This window comes from Budorcas taxicolor, chromosome 2 (assembly GCF_023091745.1).
Source record: "Budorcas taxicolor isolate Tak-1 chromosome 2, Takin1.1, whole genome shotgun sequence".
Lineage (NCBI taxonomy): Eukaryota > Metazoa > Chordata > Mammalia > Artiodactyla > Bovidae > Budorcas > Budorcas taxicolor.
In genome coordinates, this window is record NC_068911.1 from 4,046,619 (window position 1) to 4,065,737 (window position 19,119).

Below are 19,119 nucleotides of genomic sequence, written 5' to 3' on the forward strand. Positions count from 1 at the left end.
CAAGGGAGCCCCGGGGGTCCCTCCTCTGGGGTCTCTCCAGGGGAGGCAGGCAAGACAGCCCGCCTGCACCGGTGGAAACCACACCCACCCCGGCCACGCCCCTGTCGGCCAGGCCCCGGCCACAGGGAGGCCTCCTCCTTCCTGCCCCACACCCACCCTTAGGGGGAGACCCTGGCAGGGGCCCTGCTCACAGCCCAGGGGGATGCCTACAAGACCTGGGCAGGGGGCTTCCCTTCCCTGGCCTTTGCTCCTCAACAAAATGGAGAGAATAAGACCTCCCTTGATAAGTGTAGTGAAGCCAGAAGGGTGCACTTAACGATAATAAACTTCAGCACTGCCACGGAGGGCACCAAGTGCCAGCTCTGGCTGTCCGAGAGGAGCGCTCCCCGTGTGCCCCCCAGGTAACCTCTCCAAGCCCGCTGTTTACATCGGCCCAGAGCGAAGTGGCCGTGGGGACGCAGGCAACATAAGACTCGGGTTAGCCAGGGGGCCCCAGCCCAGCCCTCGGGGGCCTGCAGACCCCACCCGACCTGAGCCCTCAACCCACCCTGAGGGCCTGCAGACCCTCCTCAGCACCTCCTGGGGGGCACAGGGCACCCTGAACGGCCACTGCGTCCCCCCAGGATGCAAGGGGCAGGGCCTTCTCCCTGTCTCCCAGAGCTATGGGAGGACACCTTCTGGCCACACGTGGCGTTCACCACCGCCCCGTCGGTGCCCCCCAGTGCCAGCCCCGCCGGCCCCCTCACCGGACTCCAGCGCCAAGCCCTCGGGCCCCAGGGCCATGGTGGCTGGTCTGGCGGCCCGTGTGGCCCCAGCCTGGGCAGCGGGGCCTCGGGGCGCCCAGGCCCCGGCTTCCTCCTTGGCAGGCAGGCGGGCGGCCGGCTCCGGAAGGGGTTTGCGCAAGGGCTTACATCAGCCCCCGGCTCTTCCTGCCCTGGGCCTGCCCCTGCCCCGGCTTGTGAAACCCGCCCAGCGGCACCCCAGGCCCGGCAGGGCGTTGGGGCCCGGATGCCACCAACGGCTCCCGCCTGCCACAGTGTTCAACGGCGCCCCAAACTGCCTCCCCTGGGGGCCCCTGGCCTGGAGACGCAGGCGAGCCTGTGTCCCCCACTCCCCCGGAGCAGCATGCAACTCTGTAAGACGGGCTCGCCAGCCCCAGGACGCTGGCGTTTATTTGCACAACTGCAGTGTCCCCACCCGCTTCCCCAGTGACACCCCTGAAGCAGAGGATCAGATCTCAGAGCCCACAGGAGATAATCCCAGCCGCCGCCTCCTTTTCCACCTGGACCCTCCGCTCATTCCCACCTCAGGGGGCCTCCCCGGGGTCTCAGAGAAGCCCTCTGCCCAGGACAACCTGGCAATGGAGATGCCATGACCCCAGAGGAGGATGCCCTCCCTGCGAGCGGGGCTGTGGGCTCTCCAGGGGCGCCCAAGGCCTGGCACAGAGCAGGCGTCAACTCTTGGCCTAAAGGGGCTGCGTTGTATGTAATCTGCTCAGGGCCAAAGCAGACGGACCCATGTCAGGGTTGGGAGGGGAGGCACACACAGCCCAGACCCCCAAGGATACACGTGCCAGCCCAGGCCTCCCGCCTGGTCCCCCTGGGGTGGGAGTTGGGCAGCTGACCCCCACCCCAGCCCCACGAGCGTCTCCAGACTGCCTCTGAGCTCTGCACACACACCCCCAGCGCTACCTTCAGCTCTCCTGAGAGTCTAGGCACGCGTCTTCCACTCCTCACATCCACCACTGGGGATACAGCCATAGCCTCCTGGGTTCCCCGGAAAGGGTGAAGGGCCCCCCAGGGCTCCGGAGCGGGGGCAGTGAGAGTCAAACAAGAGCCCACCGACTCCACGAGAAATCCTCCAGCACAGCCTGCAGTGGGGGGCTGGGGGCAGTCTCCACCCCTCTCACCACAGAGTGAGGTTGAGGGGGGCCTGGTCCCCCTGCCTGGTCCCCGGCCTCTGTGCCACCTGCCCACCCACGCAAGCATCTTAACTCCAGGCCCATGGAACACACAGGGCACCCATCATGAAGAATCATCATTCACAATCAGAAAGGGAAACCCAACCCAACTCCAGCAGACCCCAGGCTTCACGAAGAGGCTCAGAGTCTCCTCCCAGGCCTTCCACGGGGCACAGAGCCCTGGGCCGGGGGCAGAGCCAGGGCTGAACCGGAGCCCTGCAGCCCACACCCCCTCCTACAGGGCGGCCACCAGGACCCCCATGGTAGAGCCTTCCCGCTAGCCGGCTCGCCACCCTGGACAGACCAGGGCCTGGCCAACCAGTGACACCCGCCGGCCGGTGACCCGCAGGACCTGCGCCTGTTTTGGATCTTTGCTGGACACTCAGGAGCCACCGAGCCCTCGAAACACGTGGCTGATGAGACTGAAGAACTTCATCTTCAATTTTATTAAATTTTAATTAATTTAGACTTAATTTAGCCACAGCCTGGGTGGAAGGCTTCCTCCTTGCCGGAACCCGGAGCAGGCCAGGCCCCCACCAGAACAGGGCATGATAGCGGGGCCCCCAGGAGACACTGAAAGACAAACCCTGGCCCCCACGCCCAGGGCTTTGGGACTCTGCCTTTACCCCCCCCCCAAGGCTGAAGAGCAGGGTGACAGGAATCTCGCCCCCTCCAAGGGGGGGGATGCAGACTAAATGAGTTCATATTTGCAGAATACTTTCATGAAGCGCCTCATTATTTATAGTTACACAACCTGTGGCGCTTTAGAACTGTGGTGTTGGAGAAGACCCTTGAGAGTCCCTTGGACTGCAAGGAGATCCAACCCGCCAATCCTAAAGAATCAGTCCTGAATACTCATTGGAAGGACTGATACTGAAGCTGAAGCTCCAATGGTTTGGCCACCTGATGCGAAGATCTGACTCACTGGCAAAGACCCTGATGCTGGGAAAGACTGAAGGCGGGAGGAGAAGGAGACGACAGAGGATGAGATGGTTGGATGGTATCACTGAGTAGATGGGCATGAGTCTGAGCAAGCTCTGGGAGTTGGTGATGGACAGGGAAGCCTGGTGTGCTGCAGCCCATGGGGTCACAAAGAATCAGACTTAGCAGCTGAAGAGCAACAACCTGGGGTTCAGAGAAGGCCAGCAACTGCTCAAGGTCAGGGTCTGGGGACTTCCCTAATGGTCCAGTGGTGAAGACTCAGTGTTCCCAAGGCGGGGAGGCCCAGGCTGCATCCCTAGTCAGATAACTAGGTCCCACATGCCGCAACTAAGACCCAGAGCAGCCAAACAAACATTAAAACAAAAAGCTCAGGGTCTGAGCAGAACCACCACCTCTACCCAAATTCCATCTGTCATTCCTTAAAATAAAATTTTAATTCTGAAACTCAAGAGAACTGGTGATTGCCCCTTACGAATGCACCAACCAACTGCCACAAAGGCTTCCCCGGTGGCGCAATGGTAAAGAGCCCGCCTGCCGATGCAGGAGATGCAAGAGACGCGCTGTTCAGTCCCTGGGCCGGGAAGATCCCCTGGAGGAGGAAATAGCAGCCCACACCAGTATTCTTGCCTGGAGAATCCCATGGACAGGGGAGCCTGGCGGGCTGCCGTCCACAGGGTCGCAGAGTCGAACATGACTGAAGGACTGAACACACACACAGCTGCCACTGAACCACATGCTCTCAAGTCACGAACTGCATACTGTGTGAATTTCACCTCAATTTTGAAACACACACAAGCAAGCTCCTTCTCTCTGCCTCTGAATCCCTCCCTGGGTCTCCCCGACCCCACTGCCCAGGGTGCCTCGAGGCTCAGGGTTCCCCAGACGGGCACCTTTCCACCCTGGCACACCCTCCCACAGACCTGAAAGTACAGGAATCTCATTACACCCATTTTACAGACTAAGAAACTGAGGCTCAGAGAGATGATCCAGCATCACCAAGCCTGAGCAATCAAGTCCCGCGGGTGATGCTGCAAGCACTCCGCACACCAAGGCCTCAGCTCAGGAGTCCCTCCCAGCTGCACCCTGTGGGAGGAAGCCCCCCACACACGCGCAGGGCCTGGCCCTCGGAGGTCTTCTCTTGTCCCCAGTGAGAGAGGAGGACATCCCGGGGGCGAGAAAGGAGACACCGAGGCCTGGCTATGGGGCAAAGCGCTCCTGCCGCTGCCTGGGGAAGGGGTCTGGGGTCCCTCTGGAATGTGAGCAGCAGGGAGCTGGGCACTCCATCCAGCCTCAGTGCCCCCAACCCCATCTGTGTGCCCTCCAGCCCTGAGCTAACAGGCCCGCCCCTCGCTGGGACCCACCACCATCCCAGCCCTTCCCACCCCAGGCCATGCCCCATGGGAACACAGCAGAGAGCCACGAGTAGGGGGTGCGGGCCAGCCTGTTCTCCGCCATCGCGACCCCCTGTTTATCGACACCCTGAACACAGGGCGGGCTTCAGGGCTTTGCAAGTCCAAGGCTGGCCCAGGTCACCAGGAGACAGAACTCGAATCCTGAAAAGATGCTTTCTTCCTCCCATCACAGCTCAGGCAGGGCGGCTCCTGGATGCTCAGGGCTGGGGAACAAGACCACCAGGATGCACCCCTTAAGGGGCTGCACGGTGCTCACCTGCCAGCAGTCCCCAGAGAGGACGCCGGTGAGGCCACCTGAGCCGGCCAGTGGGACCGTGCCCCTGAGATGCATGGAGTCCCTGGGGATCCTTCCAGAAGCTGACTATATCAGCATCTGACTATGTAAGTGACTATAAGCTGACTATGTAAGTGACTATTCAGGCCCCTGAAGTCCTGGCTGGTGGGGGCAGGGAGGGGACTCAATGAGATCATGGTGGGTACAAAGGTCTGGGAAACAGAGCTGGGCTCAGAGGACTTTATCATAGCCTAGACTGGAACATGGACCAGCAAAGCCCCACGGCCCCAGGGCCTTTGCACAGCAGCCTGGAATCCATTCCTCCTTCCAGATAGAGTCATCTGTTTACTCCCATCTGTACACACATCATCCCTTCTCTTACAGTCTAGGTGATGCGGCGGCCTTCCCTAACCAGGGCTGTCTTGAACTGCAACCCACCGCGCCCCCTCCACGCCCTTTCCTGAATTATTTTTTCCACCATGCTTATCACCACTTATCAGACCACATCCAAGCTGGCTCCTTCTTTACTGTAGTCCCTTGTTTATTGTCCCTCTCCACCCACTGAACAGGAGTGGAAAAGCAGGCTTTTTCTTGAAAGGGCCAGATAACTAAAACTTCAGGCATTGCAGGCCTATTCTGCCTGCCTGACAATACTTAAAAGGACTGGGCTTTGTCCCAATAAAACTTTATTTACAAAAACCAGGAGATGGGCTGGATTTGGCTGCAGTTTGCAGACCCATGCATTACAGTGAAGGTTTACTCCATCCTGGAACCCCCTCCGGGTCCCCCCCCAACTGTACACAGTAGGTGCTCAATTAATATTTATGGGTGGGAGGGATGGGCAAGGTCATGATAAGCAAGGACTGAATGAAGGACGCAGAGACTTTCTCGGGTCCCACTTTACAGACAGAGGACAGTTTCCACCCTTCATTTCATTCTCTCTCTGAGCCACCCCCCAACCCTACCATCAACTCTGGGGGGTGGGGAGGATTCTTATCCCTTTTATAGAGGAAGAAATAGGCTCTGACCTGGAAAGCCATACCACCCAGACTCAAGACCCTGTTTTCATCTTTTTACTCATCAAGAACCCTCCCCAACCAAACAAAGAACAAACATGTTTTTCTTCCCCCTTCCTATCTTAAAAGGTTTTGGCCTCAAAAAGGAAACTACATCCCTTAAAGATGTCACCAAAGGCTATCAGAACATCTCATGAGCACAATCCGATCAGGGTTATCACCCAAAAAAAAGAGTCCATTCTAGCCCAGAGCATGGACATGTGACTTAGCCGTTTCTATGACAGCGCGGAAAATAGTTCAAGGACCCTCTGGATAAAACGACCTTCAGACTCCCATTCACTCCAAGAGACTTCTGGAATATCTAGGCGGGAGAAAGGGTTAATGCTCCGTCTTATAAAGAGCCTTATCATTCAGTAAGAACCCCGAGCAACTCACAGATGAAGAACAATAAATAACATCAGAATTCAGGTAAAAGTATCGCTATCGAGACAGGATGACATCATATTTATGTACCAAATCAGCATATTTTTGGTTCAGTTGTGGGGAGGGTGAGGGTGGAGGGGAGCAACCCAGGGGCAGTAAGGAGGGAGCCAACATCCTCAGCTTTCGGAAATAAATCAACAAATTACCAAAAGCCCGGACCCATTTCAGGGGGTCCCTCCTGAGAATGCCCACTGCAGCCAAACTGACCCAGCGATCTAAAGCAATCCCGACCCACATCTCAGCGGGCAAGAGGGGTGTGCCGGGTGGGGAAGGATGGAAACTGGACACCTGTCTCCAAAGTGACACAGGAATTAAAAGCGGGGTGAAGACTTGTACAGATTCCTGCATACCCATGTTTATAGGAACATTACTCATAACAGCCAAAAGGTGGAAGCAACTCAAGGGTCTATCAGATTAAAAATTTTTTTAATGTTAAAAATGTGCTCTATCTTTATTCAGCCTTAAAAACAATGCAAATTCTGACACCTGAAGCAAGGTGGATGAACCCTGAAGACAGGATGCTAAGCGAAATAAGTCAGACACAGAAGGGCAAATATTGTTACAATGATTGCACGTCTAGGAGGTCCCTGGAGGAGTCAAACTCACGGAGACAGGAAGTCGAAGGGTGGGTGCCAGGCGCTGGGGGAGGCAGCCTGGGAGTTAGCGTTTAAGGGACGAGAATGCCCTAGAGATGGATGGGGTGACGGTCATTCAACGGTGTGAAAGCACTTAATGCCACCAAACTGTCCACTTAAAAATGGTTAGAATGCGACGCGTACGTTACATGCGTTTTACTAGTTAAAAGAGAAAGTGACACAGAGACACACAGTCAAGAGCCAAGGCCACGCTGCCTTCCAGATGAAGAAAACGGGGGAGGGCTTCTTGCTCATTCGCTCAGTCGTGTCCAACTCTGCGACCCCAAGGAGAATCAGGTTATCAGACGCCAACAATGCAGCCGTTGCAGCGTGGGCGTGTGGGTAGGGAGAAACAGGACCAGGGCGACAGGAAACAGGCCCACGAGGTGGAGAAAGGTAGTCTTTTCAATAAACACTGCTGGGCCCCTTGGCCACCCATCGGGAAAAGCCTTGAATCCCGACACCCTCCTTCACACCATACATAAAAACCCACTCCAGGAGCACTGCAGACCTACACAGGAAGGGCACAAGCTTCAGAAGAAAACACTGGGAAACTCCTTCGTGGATCAAGGGCAACCAAGGCTTTGTTAAAGACCCCATAGAAAGCAGAGACCATGAAGATAAGACCAATAATACTGAAGTATATGAAAATTAGGAACATCTATTCGTCACGTCACACTACTGGATGAATGAAAACGTGAACCACCTCGTGGAAAAAGACCTGTGCCCTGGGATTTCCCCTGTGGTCCAGTGGTTAAGACTTCACCTCCAATGCAGAGGGTACAGGTTCGATCCCTGGTTGGGGAACTAAGATCCCTCATACCTCTTGGCCAAAAAACCAGGACATAAAACAGAAGCAATTATTATAACAAATTCCATAAAGACTTTAATAATTGTCCACATTAAAAAAAAAAAAGACCTGTGCCCCCAAGGAAGGGCTTGTATATATAAAGAGCACCTGCAAATCAATAAGCAAAAGACAGACAACTCAATGTAAAAACTGGCAAGATTCAACAAGAGGATGGCAAATAAGGACGTCCAAGTTAGCAATAACTCCTCAAGGTACTCAGCCTCTTAAACCATGGAGGACGTGTAAACGAAAACTTCTACATACCCACCAGAAGAGTTAATATGTCAGAAAAGTTAAAATGGACAGACAACATTAAAAATACACAACCTGAGGGGACATAAATTATTAGTACAACCATTCTCAAATAGTTTGGCAGACTCTAGACACCTTTCTGACGCAGTAACGCCCTCGCAGGTATGTGGAGAAAAGATTGCAAGTTGGAATTCAGAGATCTTCCCCACTAGTAATCGCCAAAACTGGGAAATAACCCAAATTCCAACGATGAGCTGGATAAACTGTGACAATGTCATAGGAGGGAACCCGTTCAGTGAGAGAAGGCACTACAGCGACCAGGGCAGGATAAAGCTCGTGACCTCACACAGACGAGAACACACTATATGCTTCCACAAATGTGAAGGGCACCGAGACACAACTCGGAGAGCTGGAGATTTCAGGCACAGTAAGGGTCACCTTGGGACTGGGTGACGGGGCAGGACGCCTGGGTTTCTTCCTTAATCTGGTTCCGTCGGTGAAAAAACTAACTGAAATGTACGTTTATGATCTCTGCTTATTTCTATGTCCCTTAAGCCCCAATTTAAAAATATCCTTTAAAAAATGGAGGGCAGAGGGCGGATCTGAACACAAGTGTGCAAAGTGTTACACTCTGAGTAATTTCCATGGAACTCTGACATGGACAGAACTTGCAAAATCCAAAATAAATAAATAAAAATGACCCCCAAAAGGAAAAGGGGAAGTGAAAGAAAAAATTTTTTCATACCCGCCACCTCTGCTAAGCCCCTGGCTCTCTGGCCAGAGAGCTCAGGTCTGGCCCCCAGATCCCACACTTCCTGGCTGTGTGACCTTGGGGAGGGGACACAACCTCTCTGAACCAAACTTTCCTCCAAAGTAAAACAGGGAGTCCCCCTGTGGACTAGTGGCTCCAGGCGGTCACTGCCGGCCTGGGTTCAATCCCAGGTCTGGACACAGATCTCGCAAGTTGTGTAGTGTGGTTAACAATAATCGTGCAAAGCTCTCCCCTTTAAAACATGAAATTAAAAGTAAAGCAGGACGGGCAGGCAGGAAAGGAAGGGATCTGTGACAGGCCATGCCTGTCTCCTCTATTTGCTGTCATCCCCTTTCCTGGAGGAAGGTGACCCCAGACAGACCAGCAAGGCTAGGGTCAGTAGTAGTGGGGTGCTTACCTTGCACATTCTTGCCCCTGTGACTGGCCCACAGGACCTGTGGCCACGGTCGACGTCCCCAGGCTCCCATCCCTACAGTAACCGGCTGAGAATTGTGTTTCTCCTCTAACCCAAGCAGAGGCTCAGAAGCCACGAGATCAACCTGCCCCGCCCCCTCTAGCTGGGGAGGGGTCCGGCTGGGCCTGAGGGCTGGCCTGAGGGAGACAGGGCTTTATTCATCCAGCTCCCCGGATCCAGCCTCCCTCCCCTCCAGCTGGAGCCCGCCACGACCCCCTGACGGTCAGATCCCGACAGGCACCTTTTAGTCACCTAAGACCTCCCAGCCCTTCGCCAGCAAGAGAAGGGCGATCTGGGTGTAACCGCAGCCCCTCCCCCAGCCCAGAACCAGCCCCCGACCCCTGGAGGCTAGGCCTTTGCCTAGCTCCCACCAGATGCCCAAAGTAGAGGCTCAAATCTAAATAAAGGGAATCCCCAGGCAGGCCGGAGTGGTCAAGGTCTCAGCCCGGCCAATGATATGCAAATGAATCCACCCCAGCCTCACCCCAGGGCTCCAGACGTTCCCAATTCGAAAGCAATTACAGAGGATTTCCCCATTGATTTCTCTTCCCACCACCACCCCCCACCCCACTCAAATGGAGAGGAAGGAAGGGTAGGAATAGAGGGAAGGCGTTCTAGGAACCGTGGGGGCGTCTGTCCCCGCGGGGAAGGCGGAGACAGAGAGGGACTGGGTCTCTTGGGCACCCAGGACAGGGGGCTGGCTCCCACAGAGACCGAGCAAGACAAATTCTGTCCCAGGCTCTTCCCTGGCCATCCAGTAGTTAGGATTTCCGCACTTCTCCAGCAGGAGGCAGGGATTCAGTATCAGGTTGGGGAACCGAGATCCCTCAAGCTGCACAGCACAGCGCTCCCACCTCGCAAAAAAAAAAAAAAAAAAAAATCCCCTCTCGAATGCTGGAAGGTCACAAAAATAACAGTAACACGGTTTAAAAAAGGGAACGTGTTGATCACTAGGGAGCCCTTGAGGGGCCTGGCTAGATTCTCAGGACTGGTATGGGGACCAAAACGCAAACGCAACCAGAGTACAACCCTTTATCCTTGAAATATACACTCAGTTCTTGGAAGAGGGGCGGCCAGTGTTAAATTCCCTGCAGCCAGTTAGGGCTCCTGCCTGGGAGACGGAGAAAGACAAAAGTTCCACAAAGGTCAACAAGTCCCACACTTGGATCCCAATCCATCAGCTTGTTAGCATTGCTTCCTTTTTTAAGATGTACGCTTTCTAAAATATTTTGTTTATGTGGCTCTTCCGGGACTTAAGTTACCAGAATTGTCTATCTTCATTGTGCCGTGCAGGATCTAGTCCCCTGATCCGGGATCAAACCCAGACCCCCTGCATTGGGAGCTCAGAGTGTTGACCAATGGACCACCAGGGAAGCCTGGAGCCCATGTGCTTGACTATTATGTGGTTCTAAAAGATTTTAAGTACTTGTAAAAGGGAAGACTAAAAGTTCACATACAAAGAACAAGAATCAAAATAACATCACACCCTCAAAAAGCTGCACTGGAATTTAGGAGGTGGCACTGTAATTCCTTCAAATAATCTCCAAACTGCCAGTCAAGTGTGAAGGTAGAGTAAAGGCATTTTCAGGTATATGAGGCCTCAATAAAATGTGCATTCCGTGTACCCTTTCATAGAATGCTACTGCAAGATATGCTCCAGCAAAACAAGGAAATAAAGCAGAAAGGGAGGAATGAAAATCAGGAAACAGGAGATGCAACACGGCACAAAGGGACAAGGAGCTTGAACAGACCTAAGCCCCAGGCAAATGAGACTAGAGCAGAAAGAAAAAGTGCAGAAAGGAAATCCCCAAGAAAAGAGGCAGTTCATCCAACAGATTTAACCAAATGAAAAGTACACCAAGAAATGCGAAGACAGAGATTCTAAGAAATCCCTGCAAATGAGGGGTTTGGGGGGGTGGGTGCAATTAATAACTCAAGGAAATAAAGAAATGAATTTTATTATACCACTTGACTCAAATACCAACAATATTTACAAACCCAAAGCCGTAATAATAACACTGCTGCTGCTGCTGCTAAGTCGCTTCAAGTCCTATCCAACTCTATGCGACCCCAGAGACGGCAGCACACCAGGCTCCCACGTCCCTGGGATTCTCCAGGCAAGAACACTGGAGTGGGTTGCCATTTCCTTCTCCAGTGCATGAAAGTGAAAAGTGAAAGTGAAGTCGCTCAGTCGTGTCCGACTCCTAGTGACCCCATGGACTGCAGCCCACCAGGCTCCTCCATCCATGAGATTTTTCAAGCAAGAGTGCTGGAGTGGGGTGCCATTGCCTTCTCCGAATAATAACACTGGTTTAAACAAAACTGTATTTCACAAATATTGAGAGGAGAAAGGAAGCAGAAATGGAGGTGGGGAGAGGACGAGGCAACAAAACAATAGACATTTACTATGTGCTTATTATTTCCCAGATACTGTTCTAATGCTTTACAGGTATTAACGATTCATGATGCAGATACTAATTATTATCCTCATTTCACAGATGAGAAAACCAAGGCAGGAGAGGCAAAGAAACTCGACTTTGGTCTCATGCCAATATTAATAAATGGGAGTCCGAAAAGAAACTTAAGACAGTCTATGCAAAATCCTCATCTTCCATAGGAGTCAGTAAAGAACCTCAAACTCTAAAAAACAACCAGCAGTAGAAGCAGGTTATTACACAGAAATATGGATGAAAAGGCCAAAAGAAATAGCCAAGAGAATTAAAAGGGGGCACCAGGAACGGAGAGACAGGAGGCAAGAGACTGCTGGTTCTCTTTATAATCCTAACAACACTATATGACTTTTTTTTTCAGTATTTATTTATTTGGCTGCACCAGGTCTTAGCTGCAGGACTCAGGATGTTCGCTCTTCTCTGAGGCATGAGGGACCTTTCTAGTTACGTCATACCAATTCCTAGTTGCGCAACACAGGATCTTAGTTCCCTGAACAGGGATCAAACCCCAGCCCCCTGCATTGGGAGGACAAAGTCTTAACCGCGGGACCACCACGGAAATTCCCCCATCTGACTTTTAAAAGGACACCTAACCTTTACTCTACAGTTTATAACAAGCATAATGCAGAAGTATATGCTTCTCCTGGGTGAATTTTATACGATGCAAAGTATTCCTCAATACAAATACAAGGAAAAAAAAAAAACAATTTAAGATACATGCACAATTAGATACTACTACTGACTCACCAGAATGAACAGAATTTAAAGCAACTGACAGTCTCACGGGCTGGGAAGACAGGGAATGGACTGTACAACGGTGCAACCACTGGAAAGCTCACCAATACAAAAGCTGAAGCTACACACTCTGACTCACCAATTCCAGGTCTAGATACTATATATATATATATATCTCCAAAGAAATGTGCACCTACATGGGCTAAAAGACCATGCTCATACAATACCAGCACTATTCATAGTAAATGGTGCAAAGAAAATAAATGTCCATCAACAGAGGAGTGAGTGAACTTCGCTGTATCCACGTAGTGGGATACTATGTAATAACCAGAAATCAGTGACTGCCTCACGCCGCAGATATGGGCGACTCTTACACACCCAGTGTGAGTGAAAAGAGACAGAGATCAAAAGGTCAGATTTCATCTACAGCAAGTTCAAACACAGGTAAAACTAAGGTACAGAAATGAGCCTGGGGGTTGGGGTGGGTAGTGGCCGGAAGAGCACAGAGGGAACCCTCTGAATATAGGAACCTTGAGCTGGCTGGTGGTGACGTCACCCATTTGTAGGATTTGTGAAAGAACACGTACTGACCTTTCGAGACTGAAGCGTTTTCAGAATGTTCACTACACCCAAAGATGAGAATAACAACAATGATGGGCTCCAGATGGGACCCTGGAGTCTAAGGAGCCTATGGACCATCCAGAGGGGCCAACAACATCCTAGAGGCCCTCAGAGAGGACCAGACTAGAGCCAGGGATTCACGGTGAATGACGTATTTTAATTGCAGCAATCACTTCTACTGCCAGTTCTGCAGAGGGCTATTTGTGTGCTAGACACTTCAGGGCCACTAAATGAACCCATTTCATAGATAAGAAAACCGAGGCTTAGAGTCATCACCCAGCAGTCCCTAGGCCCTCCAGCCTTCAGCAGTTATCTGGAGATTGCGGACAGAGCCCCAGCTGGTGTATGGAGACCCAGCCCATAACACAATTATTCATGACAGTGTGCAAAGCAGGTTTTTCACTCTGAGCTAAGGGTCCATCTCTTCGTTACCTGGGATGCAGATGGTAAATGCATTCGCAGCCTGCAGAGGCAGTGAGCTTTTATGATCCCCACTAAATGGCCTTGACTTCCTCCAAAGTCAAATGCCAGGCCTCTGCGAGCAGCTGGTGCAGCAAGGACCCTAGCCCTGGGGGAGCCAAGGCTGACCACTGGCCAGGGCCCCCCTGCCCCGAAGCCCCTGGGCAGGCCTACGGCCTGTGCCCTCCAAAGTTGGGCGGGGAAGAGAAGGACAGGGGAGGTTCATGACAAGACCCCAAGTGACCAAAGAGAGGGCTTAAGGGACCTGGTGGCAGGTCAGTAAGATCAGACTGCAGACTGGTCCACACCAGGAGCCAAGCGCGCCCCGAGCTGGCCACATTCAAATCAAGAATGCTCCATCACCGCCATCTCCTCAAATCCGCTCCCCTCAATTCCTGCCAGAGGAGCACCGACCAAAAACCCCCTCTGTTGTCCTCCTTACCAGCCCCTCCACATCTATCTCCGAGGCCCCGCCTTCCCAAGGAACCCCACCCCAGCCCTCCCCTCCAGCCCCCCTCCCGGGTGTCCATCATCATCCTGATAGCCTCCTCATCACTGACAAGTCCCCAGCTTCTCTCCCTTCTACCAGCCTCCAGCAATCCAGACTAACTTTGTTAAACGCCTCCCTGGAAACAATTTCAAAGGAAAATCTGAAGTAGTACAGAGAGCAAACAGTCCAACTGCCCTGTGACCTCCCTGAAGTTCAGCAACTGTGAATCGCTTTCTCACCCGACGTCGACGTGTTATCTGAAGTCATCTGACTTATCATCTCCCACATCTAAACATTTTAGATGGTTTTTTTTTCCTCTTCCTGAGCCATTCCTGAGCCTAAGCTGCAGACCTCACACCCCCTGCCCCTGAAAGTCTCCCCTCTGAAGAGCAAGGCCGCTCTCTTATATAATCACGGTACGACTTCATGAAACGTGATCCTGACTGGGTGCCATCAGCTAATCTACAGTTTATATTCCAATTTCGTCAACTGCCCCAGTGATGTCCTTTAGAGCAATTTCTTCCCTGATCCAAGATCCAATCGAGGGCCACACAGGGCCTCCTGCTGTCAGTTTTTTTTCGCCTCCTCTAACCAGGAACAGTCCTCAGCCTTCATCTTGCCGTCCACAACGTGTTTTGTTTAAGAGTCCAGACTGGTTCCATAAAATGTCCCTCAATTTGAGTCACTCCCTCCATTTAAAACCCTCCACTGCCTTCTCACTCCTCACAGTTTGAAATTCCAAGACCTCATTACTGGTCTTCAGGGACCTGCAGGGTCCCATCCCCTCCCCTTCCCCTCCTCCCACCCCTACCCCCCCACCCCCCCGCCAAGCTCCGGCTCTTCTCAGGGCTCCAGCCAGTCACCACTCTGGCCAAAAAGAGACCCTTGGCATTTCCCTTCCTTCACAGCCTCTATCTCTCATTAAAATGACTTCCTTGGCGGACTTATGTTTACCGCCTGGCCCCCGCACACTAAGACGGGAGATCCAATGACACCAAAGACTTCTGTGTTCGGTCACCACGGAGCCCCAGGGCCAGAGCTGTGCCTGGCACGAAGAAGGCCCTTGGAAATCCCTCTGCAGAACAAATGAACAAGTGCAGAAAGAAGAAAGCGTGGGGTTGAGAGCTAAAGAACCAGGAGGCTCAGAGAGCGGGAGGGGAGGGCTGCAGAGGCCCTTCCAGATTTTAGAACCTCCCTCGGGCCTCCCTTGGGCCTCTGCCCAGAGGAGGATGCACCCAGCAAATCTCCCTTATCTTGGGGATCGCATCACTCCACCAGCCAGTCCCACTGATTAAGCTTTTTAAATCAATCCCAGTAGGCCGACAGGCTGGATTCCAGAGATAGAGCTGATCAGACCCTGGAGAAGGCCCACGCCAGCTATTGTCCACCAGTCAGTCCGAAGTGCAGGACCTGACGCTGGGTTCCTACCTTCACATTCACACAGCCTCCAGGGGCCCGGCCCGGGTGTGGGGGCAGGGAGAATAAACATCCAAACACAAAATCCTGCTAACAGCTCTTTAATTGCAATGGTGAGGAGGACTGAATCCAGGCCTCCCAAACCCAGAGCAGAGGGGCTCGCGGACCAGGTGCTTGTCACTTACTTGTCCATTTCACCAACTGCTGCGAACATTTCAGGGCTCACACACCTCACAATACTCAAGGATATGGGGAAGAGAACTGGGACTCTTCATCCCAAGCCCCATCTATTCCTGATTTCACCTCTTCTTGAGCAGAACAAGGAGTCATCCCTCTCCCCCCAGACATCATCGCCTCCCTGAAGACCCTCACTCGACACAACCCCCTGTCACTACCTGCCTGAATGGGGCCCCCGCCACCACCACCTCCTCAGCCAGGGGGCCCTTCCAGCTCTGAGCTCTCCCCACTCGGCCAGCTCCCTCTTGCCTTGGAAAGCTGGATCTACCCAGGAGTTCCCACCCACACTGGAGTCCAGAGGTAATTGGGCCTCTCTGGCTGTGTGACCCCGGGCAAATAGCTCAGCCTCTCCAGGCTTCCCAGTACAAAAATAAACAAAGATGAGGCAGATAACGCTGGCGAGACTTGGAGAGCTGACAGCCAAGAAGGTGATGCGCCCGTTGAAAGAGAAAATTTAGCACCTGCACCCCGCAAGAAGGGCGGGGACGTTCCCGGTGAAGGAATTTGTAATCCGGCCCCACCCCAAACAGTGAATGGGGAGCCGCTCCCCACTGCTGGCTAATGGGATTAGCCCTGGGCTCGCTCTGGGCATTGGCCTGGGGTCCCTAGGTTTCTGGGGTCCCTAGGTCTCAGTACGGCCACCGTACTGAGAAGGTGCGGGAACGAGAGCCAGCGCAGCCAGCCTTCCCTCCTCGGCCGCACCAGCCTGAGCGGCGGCCCCCGCGCCCTGCCGGGGTGGCGCTTCCCGCGCCAGGCTGTTTCCTCCATGACCTCAGCCGCCGAGCACGCAGAACTCAGGCCGCTCCTAACGTACAAGGCGCCGGCACAGGCCTCTGCGGCCACCTCCCGCTGCACTTCCCCGTCCTGCCTGCCCCTTCACCAAGCCTCTTCGCCCCGTGCCTCAGTCTCCTCATCTATCTAATGGGTCTGGCTGCTGCTGCTGCTGGGCTCAGCGCGCCGGCCTCGTGTTCGCACTCAGGGGACCCCTGGAGCAGCGGCTGTTTTCCCCCGGCGTCTGGTTAGAAGACTTGGCGGCTGCCAATCCAGGCCCAGACTGGAGACCAGAGGCTTGCGGCGCCCTTTCCCAAGCCTCTTGGAAGGCGAGGGAAGGCCCCGCCCGTCAGAAAGACCCCGAGGTCTGATTCCAGCAGCCTTGCCACCTCCCCAGGCCGGGCCAAGCAACCCCTGGAGCGCAGACACAAAAATGACCGCGGCTTCTGGGGGCGCGCGCAAAGGGGGGCAGCCCCGGCCCTTCCTCTGGCTAGGGTCTCCGGCACCCCTCCCTGGCCCGCAGTGCACCACTTGGGAGAAAACCCTGGCCCTCACTGTGGCAGCTCTTGGGGGACACGCGCGCCCCAAGGCCACAACCCGGTTCCTTGCCCACTCCCCCCCACACAGACACACGCCCCCGCAGGCAGGGATCTTTGCGCGCGCGCCCCTCCCCCGCCCGGTGCCTCACAAAGGCCCTTTGTCCCGCCGAGCCCTGGAACTCAGGTTCCTGAAAAGTTTCAACAGAAAAATCAAAGAAAGAGGGAAAAAAAAAAAAAGGCGAGCGCAGCGGAGGGGGCAGGGTCGGTGGGGCAAGGCCACGGCGGCGGCTGCAGCCGGAGGTGTCCCTTCCAAGACCCCAAGGCCAAGGGAGCGTCAGGGGGTCCCGAAGAACTCACAAGAGTCCTAGATTACACTTGGTGGTGGGAGAGGTGGGTTTTTGTTTTTTTGTTTTTTAAGCCAGGCACTGAAGCTGGAGGCAGCCGGAGAGCGGGGTCTGGATTTCCTGCAGCGGCCAAAGGCAGGTCTGGGGTCCCGGCCTCTGGGAGTGCCCCCACCAGACTGCAGCGGCCCCGGCAGGCTTCCCCCTCTCCCGTTCGGTCCCCACCGAGCCTGGGCAGCCCCGCTGGGGAAACGGCAGGATCCAGCGGGCCTTCTCCGCCGCGCTTCCATGTCAGACCCAGGGTGTTCCCGCCGCGGATCGTGCCGGGTCGATCGGCTCCCGCGCCGCTTCCGTCCCCGAGCTTCGGGATGGCGGCCGCCCAATATCTGCGTCCCTGCGGCGGGGCCCGCCAGCCTTGCTGCCAGAGAATAAGGGGTCCCCATGGCCCGTGGTGCTACCCTCCTCCCGGGGTACGGGTCCTGCCACCGTTCCCCGGGGACGCGGGGTCTTCTCAAGGGCAGCCGGCCGCCCACTGAAGGCCGAGTTCCTAGTGTTGGGGGTCTCTGTTCTCTTGCCCACCACCCCCCCCCCCACACACACACACATACACCAAGGGCCTCGACTAGCTGGAGACCCCACACGAGAGACTAGAAGCTAAGGACCGACTCCTGACGCCGGGCGCCTGAAAGGACGTTTGCCAAGAAAACCATTGCAGCTCTGGTGCAGACGTCTCCAAAGGCTGTGGAGCGGGGTTTGTTCTTTTCTCGCCCAGATTTTGAAAACTCCAGCCCAGGCTCCAACTGCAGGAGCCCCGGGTTTGGAATCGCCCCTGGTGGCTCCGATTTCGGCCGACTGGAGCGCCTCGGGAGAGCCGGACGCGCGGGGGAAGGCTACAGAGTCGAGCGCCCCTGTCCGTTAGGGCCTCCAGACTGGCCTCTGCCCCTGGCGGAGAGACCCCCTGGGCCTGACCGTACCCCGCGGTCACCCAGTGTGTCCGGGTCGGGGGAGAAGGAGGGGCCGAATCCCCAGTGCGAGCTCGGGGATGGGAGATCAGACCTGGTAGTTTCCCCGGGGCCGGCCTCCCCCGCAGGATCCCGAGGGTACAAGAGGGGGCGGGCACTGCGCTGGGCACTTACCCGGGTGCGGGTGCAGGTTGAGGCCGGCCATGTACTTTCCCGGCGGCAGCGGACCCGGCAAGCCTGAAGCGGGCAGGCGTCCGGCCGTGGCCGCGCCCACGCGGTGGCTGTCCATGGCCAGGCCGGACAGCAGCGGCGGCGGGGGGCCGTGCACGGACCGCGGGGGCCCGAAGTCTCGGCCATCCATCCTCCGCGGGAGTGCCGCGGCCAGCCCCCCACCCGGCCCGCGGGCCTCGTTCAGTGGGACCTAAAAGTTCGGCGTCGGCGTAGTCCCAGAGTCCTCTGGCGGCGGGGGCTCCGCGGCGTGCATGGCGGCGGCGGCGGCCAGCGGGGCTTGCGCTCGGCTGCGGGCCCGCGGCCCGAGGCGCACGGCCGGCCGGCGGTGGGGCCCCTCCGGGCGGCCAGGCGGAGCGGCGCGAGGCGGCGCACAAGGCGTCTTGGCGGGGAGAGGAGACGGGCCGCGGAAGAAACAGAAGGGAGGAGAAAAGAAAAAGGAGGGGGGGAAAAAAGAAACAAAGTTCAGAAAGTCGTCTTGCCGTTCGGGACCAGGGGCTGCCGAAGAGGCAAGAAATGAAACCGGGAGGAACCCCTTTTCCATAAAAAGTTCAATTCCATGCTCCTCCCTTCGGCGGCTTCAGGCTCCTGTACACCCGGCTCAAAAAGTGGCCAGCCCGGACTCTACTTTGGCTGCTCACGGGTGCTCCAGAAACTGAGGAAGGCCCCTCGGCCGCGCCCGGAGCGCGTCAGTACAAACCTCCGAAGTGTGTTGGATTCCTGGGCGTCACATGCTCCAGGGTTTCAAATCGTGAAACCTTCCCGTGAGCGGTGCGAAATCGCTCCCTAAACACTATGTCACTATCTGATCCGAAAAGTT

The 19,119-nt window shown here is 55.2% G+C and overlaps 1 protein-coding gene across 1 annotated transcript in view; it reads right to left on the bottom strand.

The window, feature by feature from the left end:
• Window positions 1-18,432, bottom strand: part of TNRC18 (trinucleotide repeat containing 18) — a 78,731-nt gene extending 60,299 nt beyond the window's left edge. Inside the window, exon 1 of the mRNA XM_052655233.1 lies at window positions 18,246-18,432. Within this exon, the coding sequence (XP_052511193.1) occupies window positions 18,246-18,432 (187 nt within the window). The remainder of the gene's footprint in view (window positions 1-18,245) is intronic.
• Between the last annotated feature and the right edge of the window lie 687 nt (window positions 18,433-19,119).